At 37.7% G+C, this 18,387-nt stretch overlaps 2 protein-coding genes across 4 annotated transcripts in view; both read right to left on the reverse strand.

Annotated features, from left to right (window-relative positions):
• The window catches only part of LOC130564517 (sialoadhesin-like), a 55,145-nt gene extending 37,329 nt beyond the window's left edge, over positions 1-17,816 (reverse strand). The window contains exons 1-10 of one of the 3 annotated variants that reach the window (XM_057350610.1): positions 17,689-17,816; positions 16,831-17,214; positions 16,462-16,749; positions 15,912-16,205; positions 15,789-15,836; positions 15,576-15,711; positions 15,416-15,445; positions 12,058-12,132; positions 11,757-11,775; positions 11,545-11,631 (exon numbers count right to left, since the gene is read on the reverse strand). In XM_057350610.1, the coding sequence (XP_057206593.1) occupies positions 11,569-11,631; positions 11,757-11,775; positions 12,058-12,132; positions 15,416-15,445; positions 15,576-15,711; positions 15,789-15,836; positions 15,912-16,205; positions 16,462-16,749; positions 16,831-17,214; positions 17,689-17,725 (1,374 nt within the window). In that variant the 5' untranslated portion in view covers positions 17,726-17,816 and the 3' untranslated portion in view covers positions 11,545-11,568. The remainder of the gene's footprint in view (positions 1-11,544; positions 11,632-11,756; positions 11,776-12,057; positions 12,133-15,415; positions 15,446-15,575; positions 15,712-15,788; positions 15,837-15,911; positions 16,206-16,461; positions 16,750-16,830; positions 17,215-17,688) is intronic. The other 2 variants (XM_057350613.1, XM_057350612.1) reach the window with 2 other exon arrangements.
• Positions 1,951-7,006, reverse strand: LOC130564518 (uncharacterized). The gene is made up of 10 exons (XM_057350614.1): positions 6,919-7,006; positions 6,660-6,708; positions 5,431-5,802; positions 5,039-5,323; positions 4,256-4,552; positions 4,024-4,159; positions 3,875-3,913; positions 3,005-3,073; positions 2,780-2,798; positions 1,951-2,672 (listed from the first exon to the last, which is right to left on the reverse strand). The coding sequence occupies exons 2-10, from the start codon at positions 6,694-6,696 to the stop codon at positions 2,616-2,618; spliced, it is 1,311 nt and encodes a 436-aa protein (XP_057206597.1). The 5' UTR covers positions 6,697-6,708; positions 6,919-7,006; the 3' UTR covers positions 1,951-2,615.
• Positions 17,817-18,387: the final 571 nt, after the last annotated feature.

Here is an 18,387-nt window from a genome sequence, read left to right on the forward strand (position 1 = left end):
CTCTTTATTACGTCATTTTGTTTTTCAAAAATATGTATTAGGTTTATTTATGAAAACTTGGTTTAGAAACAAAAAAGTATTTACATACTGTCCACATGAATCGTGCAGGTGACGTCAAAAAACCTGTAGGTGCCCCTTCCAACATTTTCTGGGTCAATCCACGCGTATAATTTCTCTCCATGATGGGACTGATCCAGGTTTGTAATGAGAAGACTGCAATCTCTATTTGTCGGGTCACCATATAAAGAAGTTTTTTCTCTGAACTTGTCAATGATGTAGGAAGGATACCAGGCATCATAAACTAAAGGGTAACCTTTAGAGACCCACTGATACCACACAACTCTATCTGGTCTATAGGGTGGGTATGACGTGTAGTAGAAAGAACATGGTATAACCAGACAGGAACCTTTGAGACCATGAGTTTCATGTGGCATTCTCACTCCCCATGCCAAAGTCTCATATAGCATAAATCCTGCGAGAAAAAAGCAGTGGAAAGCTTTATGGCTGCAATATTTCAAAAAATGATTTGGTATAAAATGAAACATGAAAGATCTTTGATTTTGGACAATACAATGAGATTTTCTAAATCAGAATTTATTGATTCTGGTTAAAACAAATGGAATTAATTCATTTAACAGGCATATTTGTTATTATTATTTATTAAAGTCATTAGCAACACCTAAAAAAAGCCACTGGTGATGTTTACTGTCTCGTTCTCAGTTTATGCAAATTTGTGTTTCTTTTTTCTAATTTTCTTAATATCACGGTACTGTGACAAAACATCAGAAGCTCAATGATATTTATAACAAAGAGAAGAAAGTGAACACTTTACCTTGGAAAAGTAAACAAAGTAACAAATTCATAGCTTCCGCTGAAAACGTTGTTCTTGTACACTAGGAGAAATAGTTCATGTTACTATCATACATTTTTTTTTACAAATCACCTGCAAACATTTCTGCACTTTTTATACATTTCTTGTGTAAAAATATGAATATTTTTAGCATAAAAATAGTTTATTCATATTTTATTTTAAATCATCCCTTCAGATTGTTTGAAAAAGAATAAGATAGGAAAAATATGTAATAGTTACAGTATATTATAAATATACTTTGATTTAAACATCGAAGACCAAAGATTTCCTCAACATGCATGTAGCCTCAGAAAAATTCACAAAACTTACACCTACTATAAAGAGAAAAACCTGAAATGCCCAAAAAGTGACTTCTATACAGACAGAAGCGCAAGTGTTCTCAAAAAAGATGAAAATGTAACATACACACCTTATTCCTTCTTTATTTTCACATTCTCGGTTCAGTTCTCGGCACAAGCAAATGGATTGAGAGTCGACTATTAAATACTCCAAAATAAATGAAGTGAAAGAACCTTTAACCCTTAGAATAAGGAAGTGAAGACCTCAAAATGCATAATTTATTTTCTTGCTTTCTGTATGCCTTCAAGAAAGCAAAATATTTCCCTCATCTTGACAAGTGTGTGATGAATCAATCAACCATACCTTAGTTTAAATATGTAAAATCATCTGACCCAACTTGCAAGGGAAAAAATGTGATGATCTCTACCAAAAATCTGAGAACGTTGTCATAAAACACAAATGTTTTATCAACTGTCATGGTCGACTCACAAAACAGGAGACCCAAGTGCGGGGAAAACAAGAGATTTATTGAAAACAGTCAATAGTCCACAAACGAAGGCAGCACCCACTCCAGACCGCGGGTCTGGGGAGAAGAGTCCTCGGGCCAACTCTCCGCTCTACGGGTGTAGTAGATCCACGGCTGATGACAGTGACTGTAACTGGGGTGCGGGGAGTAATTTCCACCTTAGCCTCCCGAGGTGAGAGTAGTCCGTTCTTGTGGGACCAGTAGACAAAAGCTGACAGTGCTGAGCCGGGTGATGGAGAGGATCGTGGTCCGGGACGCCAACGGGAACTGACGGAGACAAGAAGAGGCCAAGGGATGCGAGGTAACAAGAAAGCGGTGAGTAATACTTCTAGGCATAAAACAAGGCAAGACTAGATCTGTGACTAAGACTAGGACTGTGGTAAATCAGAAAAGCAGTAAACTACAGACGAGCAGCAGCTACGTCTGGGGCAGTCTGAGCTGGCTAAACATGCAAAGGTCAGACACAAGACGAAAGACACAGGGGAGAGATAAAGGGATCAAACGAGGCGAGAATAGCGAACAGGTGTGGGGCAATTACCAGAACAAGCGGTCTTAATGAGATGAGTGTCGGCAGGAGTGTGAGTGCAGAGTGGAAATCAGCAGTGCCACACGCTAGACAACACAACAAAACCCCCAGGAAGATGATCACCCCGAGCCGTGACAATCAACTACGGTTTATTAATTTTTAAATGTCAGGCAAAACAGCATTAGAATATTTTTTTATTTACAATGATACATAATTGGTACACGTATGCAAATGTTTGCTCAACTTGCTCACTGAAGTTGAAAAGCCAAAGACACATCCAGATGTTCTAACAAAGTTACAGTAAACATAATGCGTTTAGTATGAAATGCACGTGTAAAAAATATTCATGCTAATATTTAATATGACATCATTTGATTTTCTAGGGCACATTATGGCGACGTGGAACGTTTTCATCAGATGTTTCCATACATGTTGAGTTCTTCCATATTGCTGTAATAATCTTCATAATCCTTCAATTTAAAGAATGTTTCAAGAGAGAACAGACACAGAGGTCAGATCAGTCAGTAACATTTAATGTCATGTAAAGTAATGGTATAATGATCAGATATATACTTACAGAGCGGGATTTTCGCTGACTGAGATGCACAGGAAACCAATAAGAATTAAAACGTTAAATTATTTTCATAACATATCGCAAAATAATTAAAAAAAACAAAAACAAACATATTATTTTAGCACATTTATAAAAATCTTATCAGTCTACCACAATATTGAACATTATATTTTATAAAACAATTTACAGTTTCAGAGACTGACTACAGCAGGTTCAAATGCTCAATACCTGTTTGGTGATGCCATACGAGGTTTGGAGAAAGGCTTGTTTTCTGACACTGAACACACATCTTTTGACCTGTGAACAGAGACTAAGTAAAGTTAACATTCACACCACAACAAAAAAAGGGAACAATGATGCTGTGATATTTAAAAAACAGACGCTATAATTTTTTTCTTATTGTATAACTCATTTATACTTAAACTAATGCATTTACATTCAATAGACAAGACATAAATCTAAAAATCATGGTAAGGATTTCAATCACAAGTCACAGATCTAATGATAAACATATACAGCTAGTTTCTATAGTCTAGCAACACTAGGTGAAGGTTTTAAGTGATGAAGTTGCTTAGGCCCAGAGAACGCATTACGTACGTTACATACTATAACCTACTAACACTATAATTCACACTTTAAAAGCAGCATAAGTGATGCTGCGTATTTGATACATAAGATTCTATACTGTATATGATTATACTTTCATATTTTATAAAGTTTTATATTTAATTTTAAAGTCTCATTCTCTAGTAAATTACTTTATAGAAGCATAAAAGATGCCTGTTAATCTTAACCAGTTCTAGGAAAACATGAAACTTGGTGAAACAAAATGGAAATACGTGGGAAAATAAATGCTTCAGTACAGATCAGTACTCTGTTCTCATTACTTTTTATATAATATGTTTTTATGTCTGCCGACTTCGTTGCTGTCAGATAGAGCTTCCTTAAATGACCAGTGTTGTGCACAAATGGTGTGATGTTGTCAACGCGAGTTTAAATTAAGACACGTATCTCTTCATACATCTAACACCAGATCTAATAACAGTTGAAAAACTCATAAAAAGATGTATATGACAGAAAAGAAAAACAGGAACGTACCTTTGTTCAGGTCGCGACTCTTGCTTATCAGGTGACGGTCTACAAATAATATTAAAAAATATCATAATAAAGCGTCAGATGTGTATAGAAAACAAACAAAAAAAACCCGGATATATCTGTGAAGAATCAAAATAATGATGTACACGTACCTGTGACTCTTTTTGCATTTGACGACTCCAGCCAAAGTGCAAATGAGAAGCACAACACATGATGAGGGGACTATAATGTAAAGTCCAGTTGTCTTCACGTCAAAGGTCATCACATCAGCTTCATACTGTGAAAAGACTAAAGGATGTTGGTCATTATGATGTATATATCATGAGAATAGCTACAGGACAAATCAGACATCATATACATGTGCATGTTTTAAACAAAACTCACGTTGGACATGTAAAACAACAGATGTTGCGATGCTTCCCTCAGAAAATGTTCCTGTGCATGTCAATTTCTTCCCATGATCCTCTTTAGCACCCACAAAGGTTACGGTGGAAGAAACAATGGCCGAATTGAACTCTGTTAGGCTTTCATTCTTTCCTGTGACCTGCATGTCCTTATAGTTCCATGAGATGTTTGGATTCTCTTTCTGGCAGGAATAGTAGACGGTGCAAGTGAAGTTCTTTGCAACCCCCTCTATGACGTCTGCCAGTTCAGGTTCAATGGTTATATTATAACTGACACCTGAAATTTACATTGAAATCTTGGAACTGGTTCAACTTTAAGACGATCGGAACATGAGTTCAGATAGATAACACTTTACTTTACTCTGTACATTGATGCAAAATTAAGATATTGTTTACGTTGTACGCCTTACAGGGGTCATATGGCGCGATTACATGTTTTTCTGTGTCTTTGGTGTTATAAGTTGCCCATGCATGTATTAGACACGTAAAATTGCAAAAATGAAAGTGTCGGAACAAAAGATGGCCAATCATAGCACACCTCGCTCTTCAGAGCAATGAGCTTTGTAAAAAATGTGTGCGTTTCAGAGAGGCGGGGCAGAGAGGAGATACAAACATGCACGGTATGTGGAAAATTAGATGCATTACATCTAAAACAAACGATAATATTCGTTTTAGCCGTGTCATATGACCCCTTTAAATTGATTTTAAAAGTGTAACACAACAATCAAACATGAGCAAGCATATATGGTCATTTTCTACTTACATTTTGCACTTTGTGATTTTGTAGCTCTTGCTGTTATGCCTCCATAATGTGTCACGGTACACTCGATATTCGAGTGCTCAGCTTTCACAACACCCGTGCGTGTCAGCATGATTTTCCAAAGACCATTTCCAAAAATGTCATGTATTTGATCAGATCCTTCTATACCACTCATAGCGATGTTTGGTTTGCTGTACGGACAGGTGTGGTAGGTTTCACATGTCACTGTAATGGTTTCACCGGTCCTTGCGCCTCCATAAACTTTGATGGTGGGCTCCTGTGGGCTTTCTACAATAAGCAGAAACATTATAATTAGAAAACCTAGTTATATGATATCAAGAATAATAAAAACATATAACGACTTGTGAACACTATAAAGACATTTGAACTATTACCGTCCACAAAAATCGTGGATGTGACATCATAAAACTTGTATGTGCGCCATCCAACACTTTCTGGGTCAATCCATGCATATAATTTCTCTCCATGGTGGGACTGAGCCAGGTTTGTAATGAGAAGACTGCAAGTGTTGCCATATAAATCAGTTTTTCCTTTGAACTTGTCAATTACATTAGAAGGATTCTTGGGATCATAAACTAAAGGGTAGCCTTTAGAGACCCACTGATACCACACAACTCTGTTGGGGTTAGTGGGTGGATACGATGTGTAGGAGAAAGAACATGGTATAACCAGACAGGAACCTTTGAGACCATTGATTTCCTTTGGCAATTTCACTTCCCATGCCAAAGTCTCATACAGTAGAACACCTGTGAGAAAAGGTACACACACACACACACACACACACACACACACACACACACACACACACACACACACACACACACACACACACATGTCTGGTTTATTATCTCCGTGGGGACAGTCCATAGGCGTAATGTTTTTTATACTGTACAAACTGTATATTCTATCCCCTACCCCTAACCCAACCCCTAAACCTAAAGATCATAGAAAACTATTTGCAAAAAATATTTTAAAAAATATTGTTCTGTACAATTTATAAGCTTTTTTGCCCATGGGGACCTCAATTTTGATCCCCACGGTGACACGAGTCTCCATGTGTTGGTGTGCATTCAGGTTTAAGTCCCCACCGGGATATACAAACATGAACACACGCACACACACACACGTTTCTGCAAATATCTTTGCATTGATGCAATGAGACCCATCAGACCTACGTGCCTGACCCTAAACCTAATTATAACCTAAAACCAAGTCTTGACCCTCAAACAGCCCTTTAAGGGGGTCTCAGGAAGTGAGGACCGGCCAAAATGTCCTCACTTTACTCTCTTGGTCCTCCCTCCACAGGTCTAAAACTCAAACCGGTCCTCACAAAGATATATGTACAAGTACACACACACACATATAACATTTATTTACATATATGTTGTCACTATGTTCTAAAAACGTTTTGCTAACATTTCCACTATATTAGAACGTTCCACTAAAACGTGAGAGTAATATTTTATTCCAATATTTAATAGCCCAAACTCAGTTTATATTTCACAACCACGGTTCAGTACACAAATACATGTTTGTAAATCATTTTCTGTTCATAAACACGTTCCCAATAAACTGCATGAGTGGAAGAGATGTTGTAGCCTACCTTTCAAAAGCAGGTGAAGTAACAGCTGTCCTGTCATTCCTGGATCAAACTACAAACAAGCATCAATGTATTTTTTACAGATTCAGATGTGCAAAACGACATGTCATTATTTTTTTCATAACCCCGTTCTATTGGGCTGTGCCCTTATGAAAAACTAAGAAGTGAAAGCGGCCAAAAATAAGATAGTATAACAGTCAGGTCAACGATTAACAGTACCTAATATTATTTAATGTAATATACTCTTCTATGGTAATGTTACCTTCTCAACGCCCAAACAAATTTCTAATCGAAAAAGAAACAATAGGAGTCTGAGAAATGCCTTCGATAGAATGAGGGTTTTATGCTGATACTCAATACTGTATCTGCAGCTCTGATGTCAACGTCTGATAATATAAAAAAACGACTTCCTTCATATTTAAAACACCGTGTGGTATAAATATACAGTATGTGTGAAAAGTAAACCCTGTCAGTGTGAACTCAAGCGTACAAACAGATTGGTATTCAGATTAATAATCCCGCCTCTGTGAGATTCCTATTGGTCGCATTGATATTCAAAGGCTTCATCCAAACACCCCCACTTGCAGTCGTGCACGCGACAGGAAGTAAGAGCGCAAGTCTGTCCAATAGGCTGCGTCCAAATACCCCCACTTGCGGTCTTTGCAATTGATCACTTGACTACTTTCATGAGGTATTTCCTGTTTTTTAGTGAGCGTGAAGATCACAAGTGAGCATGTAGTATTTCTAGCCTGATGAGACACACTTAGCAAGTGCAAACATATAATGTTAATTAATGTGGTGTTTCTAAGTATGTGATAAATAGCAGTTTTACAAAATACATAACTCTGGAGTTTTCACCAATAAAATGTGTAACACTACGTGTTACTACGAAACTATATGGAATTCAATGACCCAAAACGGCTTAGTTACACATTTCTTCATTTGTAACAACTGGAGGGTGAGAAAATGATTACAAAATTGTTCATTTTTGGGTGAACTATTCCTTTAAAGACTTTCAACATGTTTATACATATAATAAGTTCCACTTTTGTGGGTCCAAAGGAGGCTTGGCTTGTGATTCTTTGTCATGCTAAATCCTTGATGATGGCTGACCATGATGTGCCCCCTCTACCAATGTATCCTTCGCAATGTTTCTTTTTCTGTGGATTTCAAACTGTGCAATACACCTTAAATGATAAATTGGCAATATTTTTTATTTGTGTTTTACAAAAAACTTCTTATACCATGGTCTTTTTGAATCCTCGATTCTGATTGGCTGGAAGGTGTGCATTAAAACCCTTTAACGCACAGGAAGCTCCAGTAAGTTTGTTTACATTTGAAATTTAACTTGTCAAAATCACTGTCATTTTCACCTGTTTGATCTAAAATTTCACTGTAAAAGATTTAACGCCGCTTCGCATCGGGTGGTTCTTGGCCTCCACGTCGTGCATTAAAACCCTTTAACGCACGGCTAGCTGTGAATTATCCCTTACTTAAATCACACAAAAAATTAATACTCATTTAAATTGTGTGAAAATAAAATGGTCCAGTTCAGAAGAACTATGTGAAGAGTTGTCTGGTTAAAGGGTAGCGTTGCAAGCTGAACTTGTTAGGGAGGTTGGCACAGCATGCTTGTTTACACTGCTTTTAATCCAGCAACTCCACAATTCTGTTAACAATCTCTAAATAAAGAAAACAACGTTTAAATGAACTCATTCATAGCAAAAAAATCTACGTATATAAATAACCTACCATTATGTTCAGGGCCTTTAGTTGCTGATTCTCTGCTCTCAAGGCTTTGATTTCTTTTCTCAGGTCATTTATACGTATTGTGTCATTTTCAATATATTTTTAAACAACAGTGTGTCATTTTATGTTTTTTCAACCTAAGTTGAGAAATAAAATTAAAGTCACTGAACAGCAAAAACACGTGTTGTCTCTTAAACAATGTTAAAATGATTTATCAGGAAGTCATATTTTACTTTTTTAAATATCTTCTGGACTTGATGGTGGGCTGTTTTAAGGACTAAATATGAATTTCCTTTTTATTGCTCTCTGTCAAATATAAAATAAATGCATGCATTCACCAATCTCACCATTCATCTTGAGAATAAGAGCAGGAGAGCTTTTCATCTTCTTGACATCAACAACATCCCCCTTGTGAACTACAGATTGAAGAGTGTCTTTTCTCTTTACGGTGTCCAAAGAGGCGTCCATTTCTGTCCATTCAACGAATGCCCACATTTAGTCTATAATAGCAAAAAGGACTATATTTTAAAATAGGAGGGAGGGAACAAACCTACAGGACTTCTGCAGGAATGTACCCTGTCCTGTAGGATTTTCAAACAGTCCTACATGATTTCTGCAGGATCCCTGCACATTGAATCAATTTTTTTGTAGTTTAGACGCTTCAAAGGCGTATTGCTGCCCTCCTCAGTTCATCTGAAGAACTCCACCTTACAGATCAAATCCTCCAATAGAGACCAGTGTGAAGTAAAAACTTATAACAACCTTTGTTTTTTTAAAGTCGTTATTAAGAATCGATTTTTAAGATTTTGGATGGGTTGCACCAACAAGTATTAAAGTAAACAGAGTTTCAGGGCTCTCAAGTTTTGAACTGAGTTCAGGGTGAGATTTTGGCGGCGGTGGCGGCAGGGGTTTGGGTGGGGACGGGGGTCTGATCTGAAAAATGTGACACATAAATTCGTACAAATACAAAAATATTCATTTAGTTAAGCATTTCTTAGTGCAGGCTTGTGTGTGTGTGTAAGTGTGAGAGAGAGAGACAATGGTTAGTATTGTTTGTTGTAGGTGTTGGTAGCATGATTTAAGGCCTTCAGCACAGGGGTTTGTTTCAGACAGCTCTGTCCCCACCTGACAGCTGTAAATCACATGAAGCAATGCGTGACAAATCGAGCTGTGGGGCTCCTGCGTGTTACTAGAGTGTCCATTGCAATCTATATAGGGTTAATGACAAACTATAATCTCGCTAAACATTTATTTGGTCAAGCCATTTTCATGGAGGCCCCTGTACAATTAGACACGTGTGAGAATGGTTTAAGTTTTAAACAAAACAGATAATGATGAATAAAGCGGATATGTTTAGAATGTTAGTGGAAAGCTGTTTTCTGATTAGTTAGAGATATAGCGAGATTATAGTTTGTCATTAACCCTATATAGATTGCAATGGACACTCTAGTAACACGCAGGAGCCCTACAGCTCGATTTGTCACGCATTGCTTCATGTGATTTACAGCTGTCAGGTGGGGACAGAGCTGTCTGAAACAGAGGTTTCTCTGTATAATGTTAATGCTGTCTTTCCACCAACGTAAGTTTTATCACATCCTATATATATATATATATATATATATATTGAATGCGTTACTTATTCATTCCTTGCTTTGTTTATTTACTTATTCATTATTTATTTAATCACTTATATAACCAATTCTTTCTTTATTTACTTATTCGCTGCTTTATTCATTCTTTATTTATTTAATCAGTTGTTTATTCGCTGCTTTATTTACTTATTCATGCCTTTATTTAATCATCATTTCCTTTAAAACCCGTATTTATTTATTCACGCATAAGATACGTGTCAACCTCATAAAAACATGTCCAAAAACATGTCCAAACATGATCTCCGGAAAAGAGAGAAAAATGTTCGGTAAACATACGGGCAAAAGTTCAACTCCAGATGTGGGCAATCCCTCACGACATGGACAGATACTGGCAAGGGGCAAAAGTTCAACACAAAGGGGCGGTACCACACTAAGGGGGCGGATACGGTCAAAGGTCAACGCAAAGTGGGCGGGCCCTCGCGACATGGGTGGTCCGGAAGTAATTCAACCCCCCCCCCGCAACGGTCAAGGTCACCATCAATCATACCTGTCAATCATTTTGACACAATGACACCCATATATATTACTTTGGTGCAACCCATCCATAGCTGAGTTTTCAGCCTCCAACAGATCAGAAAACATGCGGATTCTGATTTGCTGTATAATACTCTTACACTCAACTCTTCCATACATTACTTTCAAATCAACTTCGTCGTATGTGTTGCTTTTGCCATCTCATCAGCCTCTTCATATCCCCGAATCCCTATATGTGCTGGCACCCACATAAATCCCACTGAACCTCCTATTCTTACCTTACATAAAAAGTGGACGTCCGCCTTAAAGTTTTCCGCTATATTTATTTGATTTACTTTTGAAATTTGACCGTTGATCAGCTCCAGTGGCATCATGGGATGGATAAGTGTCCATCCGATCCACACTCACAAATCTCGGCGGAAATAGTAGACCATCCGGGTATTTCTCGCCTACTGTTGTTTCGGACATACACTATTCATGACTCATACTCATTTTCACCTACTATATAGTGTGGAAGTAGGCGATTAGTGGGCATGCGAGACTGAGAGTGCATCGTCTGCAGACTCTGTTGGCTTTTATTTGCATTTAACCTTCAGGATAAGAAAATTAAAAACTTTTTTCTCAAAATGCCTAATTCACGTTCTTGCTCCAGCATCACTCTAATCTTGACAAGTCTGAATCATTTCTGTGCCTATATATACATTATGATATACATTTGGCGTGCCGTTTGTTGCTCAAAGAGCAAGGGTTTCATTAAAATTGGATGCTCAATTCCCTTTTGTTCAAAAAACAATTGTTTTATTAATAATGATTGATTCATATTTAAAAACCAGACGGATCCAGCCTAAAAATGCGATACAAACACAAAATGACACTAAGCATAATGTGTGTGACATAAAATATTGATGCTAATATTTACCATCCATGGGAAAGTTTTTATATTATTCTTTTATTTTGTATTATATACTAAAATATATATTTTTTTGTTTTTTAACTTGTCCTGTATTGAGCACATTTAGAAATATGATGCGTTTTCATCAGATGTTGCCATACGTGTTGAGGTCTTCAATATTGGTGTAATAATTTTCATAGTCTTCAATCTGTAAGGAATGTTTCAAGAGAAAACAGAGACACAGAGGTCAAATCAACGTATATCAGACACCATTTGAAGTTTGAGTTTGAACCCACAGTGTAAAGTAATGGTAGTGATCAGATATATACTTACAGAGCAGGATTTTCGCTGACTGAGTTGTGAAATGCACAGGAGATAAATAAAAAGGAAGTTAATAAACTATTTGAAAGATTTATCTTAAGGTACAGTTAAATCAGTATTTATTAGCCTATCTAATTATCATACAATCTTATTCAATTTCTGACAGATGGCACAAAAACTTATTACAGTAAACAAGCATTGTTTTAGCACGTTCATTAAACTCTTAATGCCACTTTGACATATACTTTTATATACTATAATACTGAACAATACATATTTTATAAAAACAAATGACATTTTGAATGCACAATACCTCTTTGGTGATGACATATGAGGTTTAGAGAAAGTCTTGTTTGCTGATTCTGAATCTGAACACACATCTTTTGACCTGTGAACAGATGATTTTATCAGAGAAACGCTTAAATTCCAAAAGGGAAGTACAATGTTGTGAGTTTTAATGAACAGACTGTTATTAACTTTTTATTTATATGTATACTGATGCATTTACTATAGATTAGATCAGACAACAGAGGAATACAATGAACCATGTAGTTTCAAAAGATTAACAATTAAAACAAAAATAACTGCGTAGCGCAAATGTAGTGCTGTTTATGTCATTTTTAGATCAGCTACAGTATTTGCTTTAGTCTAGCCAGACAAAAAATCTGGTCCATTACTGTTGTTTTAGGTGATAAGGATGCAAGCCATGTTCTCCTATTCTAAATGTAGCCATCATGATGCACACATAGCAACATAAGTTATAATTCACACATAGCTACAATCATAGCAGAAGTGAAAGGAAATGGCGCAAGACCAAGAATCCTGCTGACCTAAGGGACTACATTTACATTTAGTCATTTAGCAGATGCTTTTATCCAAAGCGACTTACAGATGAGGGAAACAATGGAAGCAATTGGAACAACATAAGGACACAACAAAAAGCATAAGTGCAATAAAAGAAAATTGGTCTCACATAGCCTATCACAGTGTACAGAGCTAAGGTGTTTTTTGTTTTGTTTTAAAGAGTAGAAAAGAGATAGAAGTCAGAGCTGATCAGTCAGGTGTTGACGGAAGAGATGTGTTTTCAGACGGTTCTTAAAGATGGCTACAGAATTTGCTGATCTTCTAGCAGCGGGCAGGTCATTCCATAAATGTGGAACCGATCCTGTGAGACGTGAGAGGTACGTGAGAGAGATTTTTTACCTTTTTGGGATGGCACCACAAGACGTCGTTCGTTTGCAACAACTACCAGTCACTACTCTCCTCTTTCTCTGCTAGCGTTACCACAGCTAAAACGTCTTTCTATACCACCAAGGTGAGCAATGCACCTAACACCCGGCAGCTTTTCAAGACAATTAACTCTCTTCTTTGCCCACCTCCTCCCCCGCCCACTTCATCTTTGACTGCGGAGGACTTTGCTGTATTTTTCACTGAGAAAACATCATCCATCAGCAAACTATTCTCAGTACCTCAGACATCGGTACACACTACCCTCACTTCAAACATTGAACTCTCCTCTTTCGCCCCACTGACTGACACTGAAGTCACCAGACTTCTCTCCAGCCACCCCACCTTGACCCAATCCCCTCCCATCTCCTTCAGGCCACATCCAGCACACTCACACCTGCACTCACACACATCATCAACACCTCCCTACTCACCGGCACTTTTCCATCCACATTCAAACAGGCCCAGGTCACGCCCCTACTTAAGAAACCCACATTGGACCCCTCTACTACCGACAGTTACAGACCTGTCTCTCTCTTCCCATTTATTGCAAAAACACTTGAAAGGGCAGTTTTCAACCAGGTGTCTTCCTACCTATCCTTGAACAAACTACTGGATGACGAGTAGTCTGGCTTCAAAACAAACCACTCCACTGAGACTCACGGTCCACTGCTCACCACATGATCACTGGGGTCCCTCAGGGATCGGTGCTTGGACCGCTGCTTTTTTCCATCTACACGACATCCTTGGGACCCATCATACGGGCACACGGCTTCTCGTATCACTGTTATGCTGACGACACCCAGATCTACATCTCGTTTCACCCAGACGATACCACTGTAGCAGCTCGCATTACAGCCTGCCTAGAAGACATCTCAGCTTGGATGAAAGAGCATCACCTCCAGCTGAACCCTGCCAAGACAGAACTACTCGTGCACCCCACGGTGCAACACGATCTCACCATCCAACTTGGCAATACCACAATCACTCCTTCCAAAACAGCCAGGAACCTTGGAGTCATATTTGATGAACAGCTGTCCTTCAATGATCACATTGCAATGACAACGCGGTCATGCCGATATGCCTCATTCAACATTAGAAAGGTTAGACCCTATCTCACCGAGCATGCGGCACAACTCCTTGTCCAGGCCCTGGTAATCTCAAGGCTGGACTACTGCGATGCTCTCCTTGCAGGTCTTCCTGCAAAGGCTATCAAACCACTCCAGCTGGTTCAGAACGCAGCAGCACGCTTTGTCTTCCAACAGCCCAAAAGGGCTCATGTGACACCCCTTTTCATCTATCTCCACTGGCTACCGGTTGAAGCCCGTATCAGATTCAAGTCACTAATGCTTGCCTACAGGACTATCACTGGATCTGCACCGGCATACTTTCACCCCTCCTACACCCCATCAAGAACCCTGCGTTCAGCAAACCAGCGGCGTCTTGTATTGCCTTCTCATAAGGGCAGTAAATCGCGCTCCCGCTCATTCTCCTTCACAACTCCTTCCTGGTGGAACATTCTTCCTAACTCGGTCCGGTCAACCACATCTCTCACAACATTCAAAAAACTACTTAAAACCCATCTCTTCTGTGAATACTTGACAGACAAATGAAAAAAAAAAAAAACGTAACCCTCTTTCTTTCTCTCAACAGGTAGTGGTCTGGCTTTTGTTGAAACTAGTAACTTTGTATTAGCACCTATTGTATTATTGCTCCTGTATGACATATCGCTTATTGCTCCCTGAACTCTTTGTAAGTCGCTTTGGTTAAAAGCGTCCGCGAAATGACTAAATATAAATGTAAATGATGCTTTCTGTGTCACAAATAAGATATTGTTCAGCCATAAGCACACTAAATATGTTTATACTATCATACGTACATTCCTGGAGCGTATCAAGGTGCTAGATGTTCATCATTTTACTCATTTTATTTCAAATGTTAGCAAGGAGGGAGTGAAAATTGGGGGAAAGGATAAAAAAACTGATCGCAATAAAACTGATATAAAAGTTGATATTATTAAAAGGATTTTATAGACACATAGAGTATGGTACTGTGAGTAGTATATAGTATAAGCTGTCATTTACTCTGACATCAATAGATAAGAAAGGAACAGGGGGGAACTTGTAGTTGCTATTGATGTCAGCAGTTCCATACCTGCTAACTTTTGATGCTGTCAGATAGAGCTCCTTAAGTGACAAGTGCTGCTTGCTTACAAAAAATGTGTGATGTTGTGGACATGAATTTGAATTAAGACACACATCTTGAATAGCATTCTTAATACATTAAAAACACCAGATCTATCACCATTTAGAAATTCACATTCACTAGTATCAAAATAATAAATATACTGTACACTTATTAAATGTGTAAAAAGCTAATGTATCTGTCTGAAGCGGTCTAGTTTGAAAGTTAAAGTGCATGATAAAAACATAGGTTATGCATACCTCTGTTCATGCATATCATCAGGTGATGGCCTACAAATAATATTGACAATGTTTTATTGACAATCTACAAATGCTGATAGCAAAAACATAATTTCCCATATGTTTATTTTTCACATTTCCCTATCTGTGAAGAAGAATAAACCTGATGTAACACACATACCTGTGACATCTCTTGTATGTGATGACTCCAGCAAGTGTGCAGATAAGAAGCAAGATAATTGATGAGGGGACTATGATGTAAATCCCAGTGGTCTTCCAGTCAAAGGTCATCACTTCGGCCTCACCCTGGGAAAGGGCTGAAAGGATGTAGGATGTCAAATATTGGTCATTATAATGTATGTGAATAGCTACAAGACAAATGCAAAACATATACTTGGATTCTGGACAGGAATCGCTGGTTTTGGAGGCTCTGTAGAAGAATCTATGAAAGAGAAAACTACATAAATGATGACACACGATGCCACACAAATCAAGCATGTGTTTTCAAATCACTCACGTTGTACACGTAAATTAACAGATGAATCAATGTTTTTCCCCGAAATGTTTGCAGTGCATTTCAATATCTTTCCATGGTCTTCTTTTGTACTAACAAAGGTTATGGTGGAAGAGGTGGCTGAATTGAACTCTGAAAGTTTTTTATTCCCGTTTGAGACCTGCATGTTCTTATAGTTCCATGAGATGCTTGGAGGATCATTCAGACAGGAATGATTGATGGTACACGTGAAGTCCTTTGCAACACCCTCTACGACATCTGCACGGTTAGGCTCAATGGCTATTTTAGTATAGATACCTGAAATAAAAATGGATAAATATCAGTAAAAACAGAGTTTCTTGTTTCTCATGCCCTAAGAGCAATAAATAGGAAAAACCTCCAGACTAAGGTTGTCATAATTCATGCATGAAAGAGCTGAATATAAATTAAAATGTTACTTATCTTAAGTTTGACAAAAAATTAAATGTTCTGTGTTGTCAAGTTCATTCTGAAACTGTAACACCCAAATAAAACAAAAGCAAACATAGATGCAATTGATAATGTTTTTACTTACATTTTGCACTTTGTGATTTTGTAGCTCTTGCTGTTATGCCTCCATAATGTGTCACGATACACTCGATATTCGAGTGCTCAGCTTTCACGACACCCGTGCGTGTCAGAGTGATTTTACGTTGACCATTTCCAATAATCACATGACCTGTTTGATCAGATCCTTCTATACCCGTCAGAATGATCTTTGGTTTGCTGTATGGACAGGCGTGGGTGGTAAAACATGTCACTTTAATGTTGTCACCGGTCTTCACGCCATCATAAATATTGATGGTGGGCTTCTGTGGGCTTGCTACAACAAGCAGAAATGTTACAATCAGACAACCAGTTGTAAAAATAAAATAAAATGTTACATACATAAGTATTTACACACCGTCCACAAAAACTGTGGATGTGACCTCATAAAACTCGTAGGTACGCCATCCAATATTTTCAGGATCAATCCATGTATATACTTTCTCTTCATGGTGGGACTGATCCAGGTGTTTAATGAGAAGACTGCAATCCCCATTTGACGGGTTGCCAAATAAATAAGTTTTTCCTCTGAATTTGTCTATTACATCAGATGGATTCTTGGGATCATAAACTAAAGGGTAGCCTTTAGAGACCCACTGATACCACACAACTCTGTTGGGGTTAGTGGGTGGATCCGATGCGTAGGAGAAGGAACATGGTATGACCAGACAGGAACCTTTGAGACCATGAATTTCCTTTGGCATCGTCACTTGCCATGCCAAAGTCTCACATAGGAGAAATCCTGTGAGAAAAATGTTAAGAGAATCATTTTGTAGTTAAACCTGACATTTTAATAGTTAGGTTTTATAGGTCATGCCAATTGCATAAACCCAATGTTAAATGTAACATAACTTTGTTTCTTCCTGTTTGCATAGTACAGTGAGGTCTCAGAAGTTTGCCCATTCTCATTGGATTTGTTCACGTTTTCAAGTGATTGTGACTGCAGTAAACATATATACGGCTGCACGGCTACAAACATGCACACACACATACATGCAAGCACACACCCTCATTCCTTAAATTGTAATGGAGATAGTAAGCAGAATCGATTTTAAAAGAAATGTTTACTTAGTAGCCCAACCTGTAAAAATGCATCTTTTCATACTCAATTTATTGTCATTTGATCTATTAGTAGCCTACATATTGTATGAGTACATGCATGTAACATTTTCAGAAAAAAAACAAAAACATGTATAAATCAAAAGGGATACTGTACCTTGGAAAATAAGATGAAGTAACAGCTTTACTTTCATTCCTGGATCACAATGTTTGATCAGATGCGAAAACGGGATTTACACCAAATGTTATGTGCAGAACTACAGTACATAATGTCCTGACTTAAACCAGTTCATCAGTTTTTCATAAGTCTTCCCCTTTTTCACTGGGCACAGCCCCTTGACCAATAGAAACGTAGAAGTGAAAAAGGCCAAGTTGAACAGTTAAATAAGTTTTATTAATATATTTCCTTCATACAATACATTAAAAGAGGGAAACAACGATCAACGATACAATTTATTATTATTTATATTAAAATTAATATCATAAAATAAAAAATATTATTTCACCCTTACCTTTTCCGCACCCTGGATAAAACAATAGGATTGGATGAGAACAGGAGATACCAAATAAACAAAAAATTGACTAATGCTATATCTCTAAAGAGAGAATATATTATTTTTATTCAATGTTGCTCTGATGTCCACATCTTATGCGCCAAGTAAAAATATACACTTCCTGTGTCTTTTGTGGTTTCTCACTCATAACACCAATGTTTGTCAAAATGCATTATAGGCTATACGGGCCAGTGGCGTAACTTTGTTTTGAAAAGAGAAAGAGATGGGAGAAGGGAAAGAGATGACAAAAACAATACTTAAATTAATTGTGTCTATAATAACTCGTTGGGAATATTTATCAT

Source organism: Triplophysa rosa, linkage group LG14, assembly GCF_024868665.1.
Source record: "Triplophysa rosa linkage group LG14, Trosa_1v2, whole genome shotgun sequence".
NCBI lineage: Eukaryota > Metazoa > Chordata > Actinopteri > Cypriniformes > Nemacheilidae > Triplophysa > Triplophysa rosa.

Excerpts from the sequence above, each read along its gene's own strand:
- LOC130564518 (XM_057350614.1), bottom strand. The coding sequence starts at position 6,696 with ATGACAGGACAGCTGTTACTTCACCTGCTTTTGAAAG. Across the intron at positions 5,324-5,430 it reads ATCCACGATTTTTGTGGACG|AAAGCCCACAGGAGCCCACC; the intron begins GTAATAGTTCAA and ends TGCTTATTGTAG. Across the intron at positions 4,160-4,255 it reads TGTTGTTTTACATGTCCAAC|TCTTTTCACAGTATGAAGCT; the intron begins GTGAGTTTTGTT and ends AACATCCTTTAG.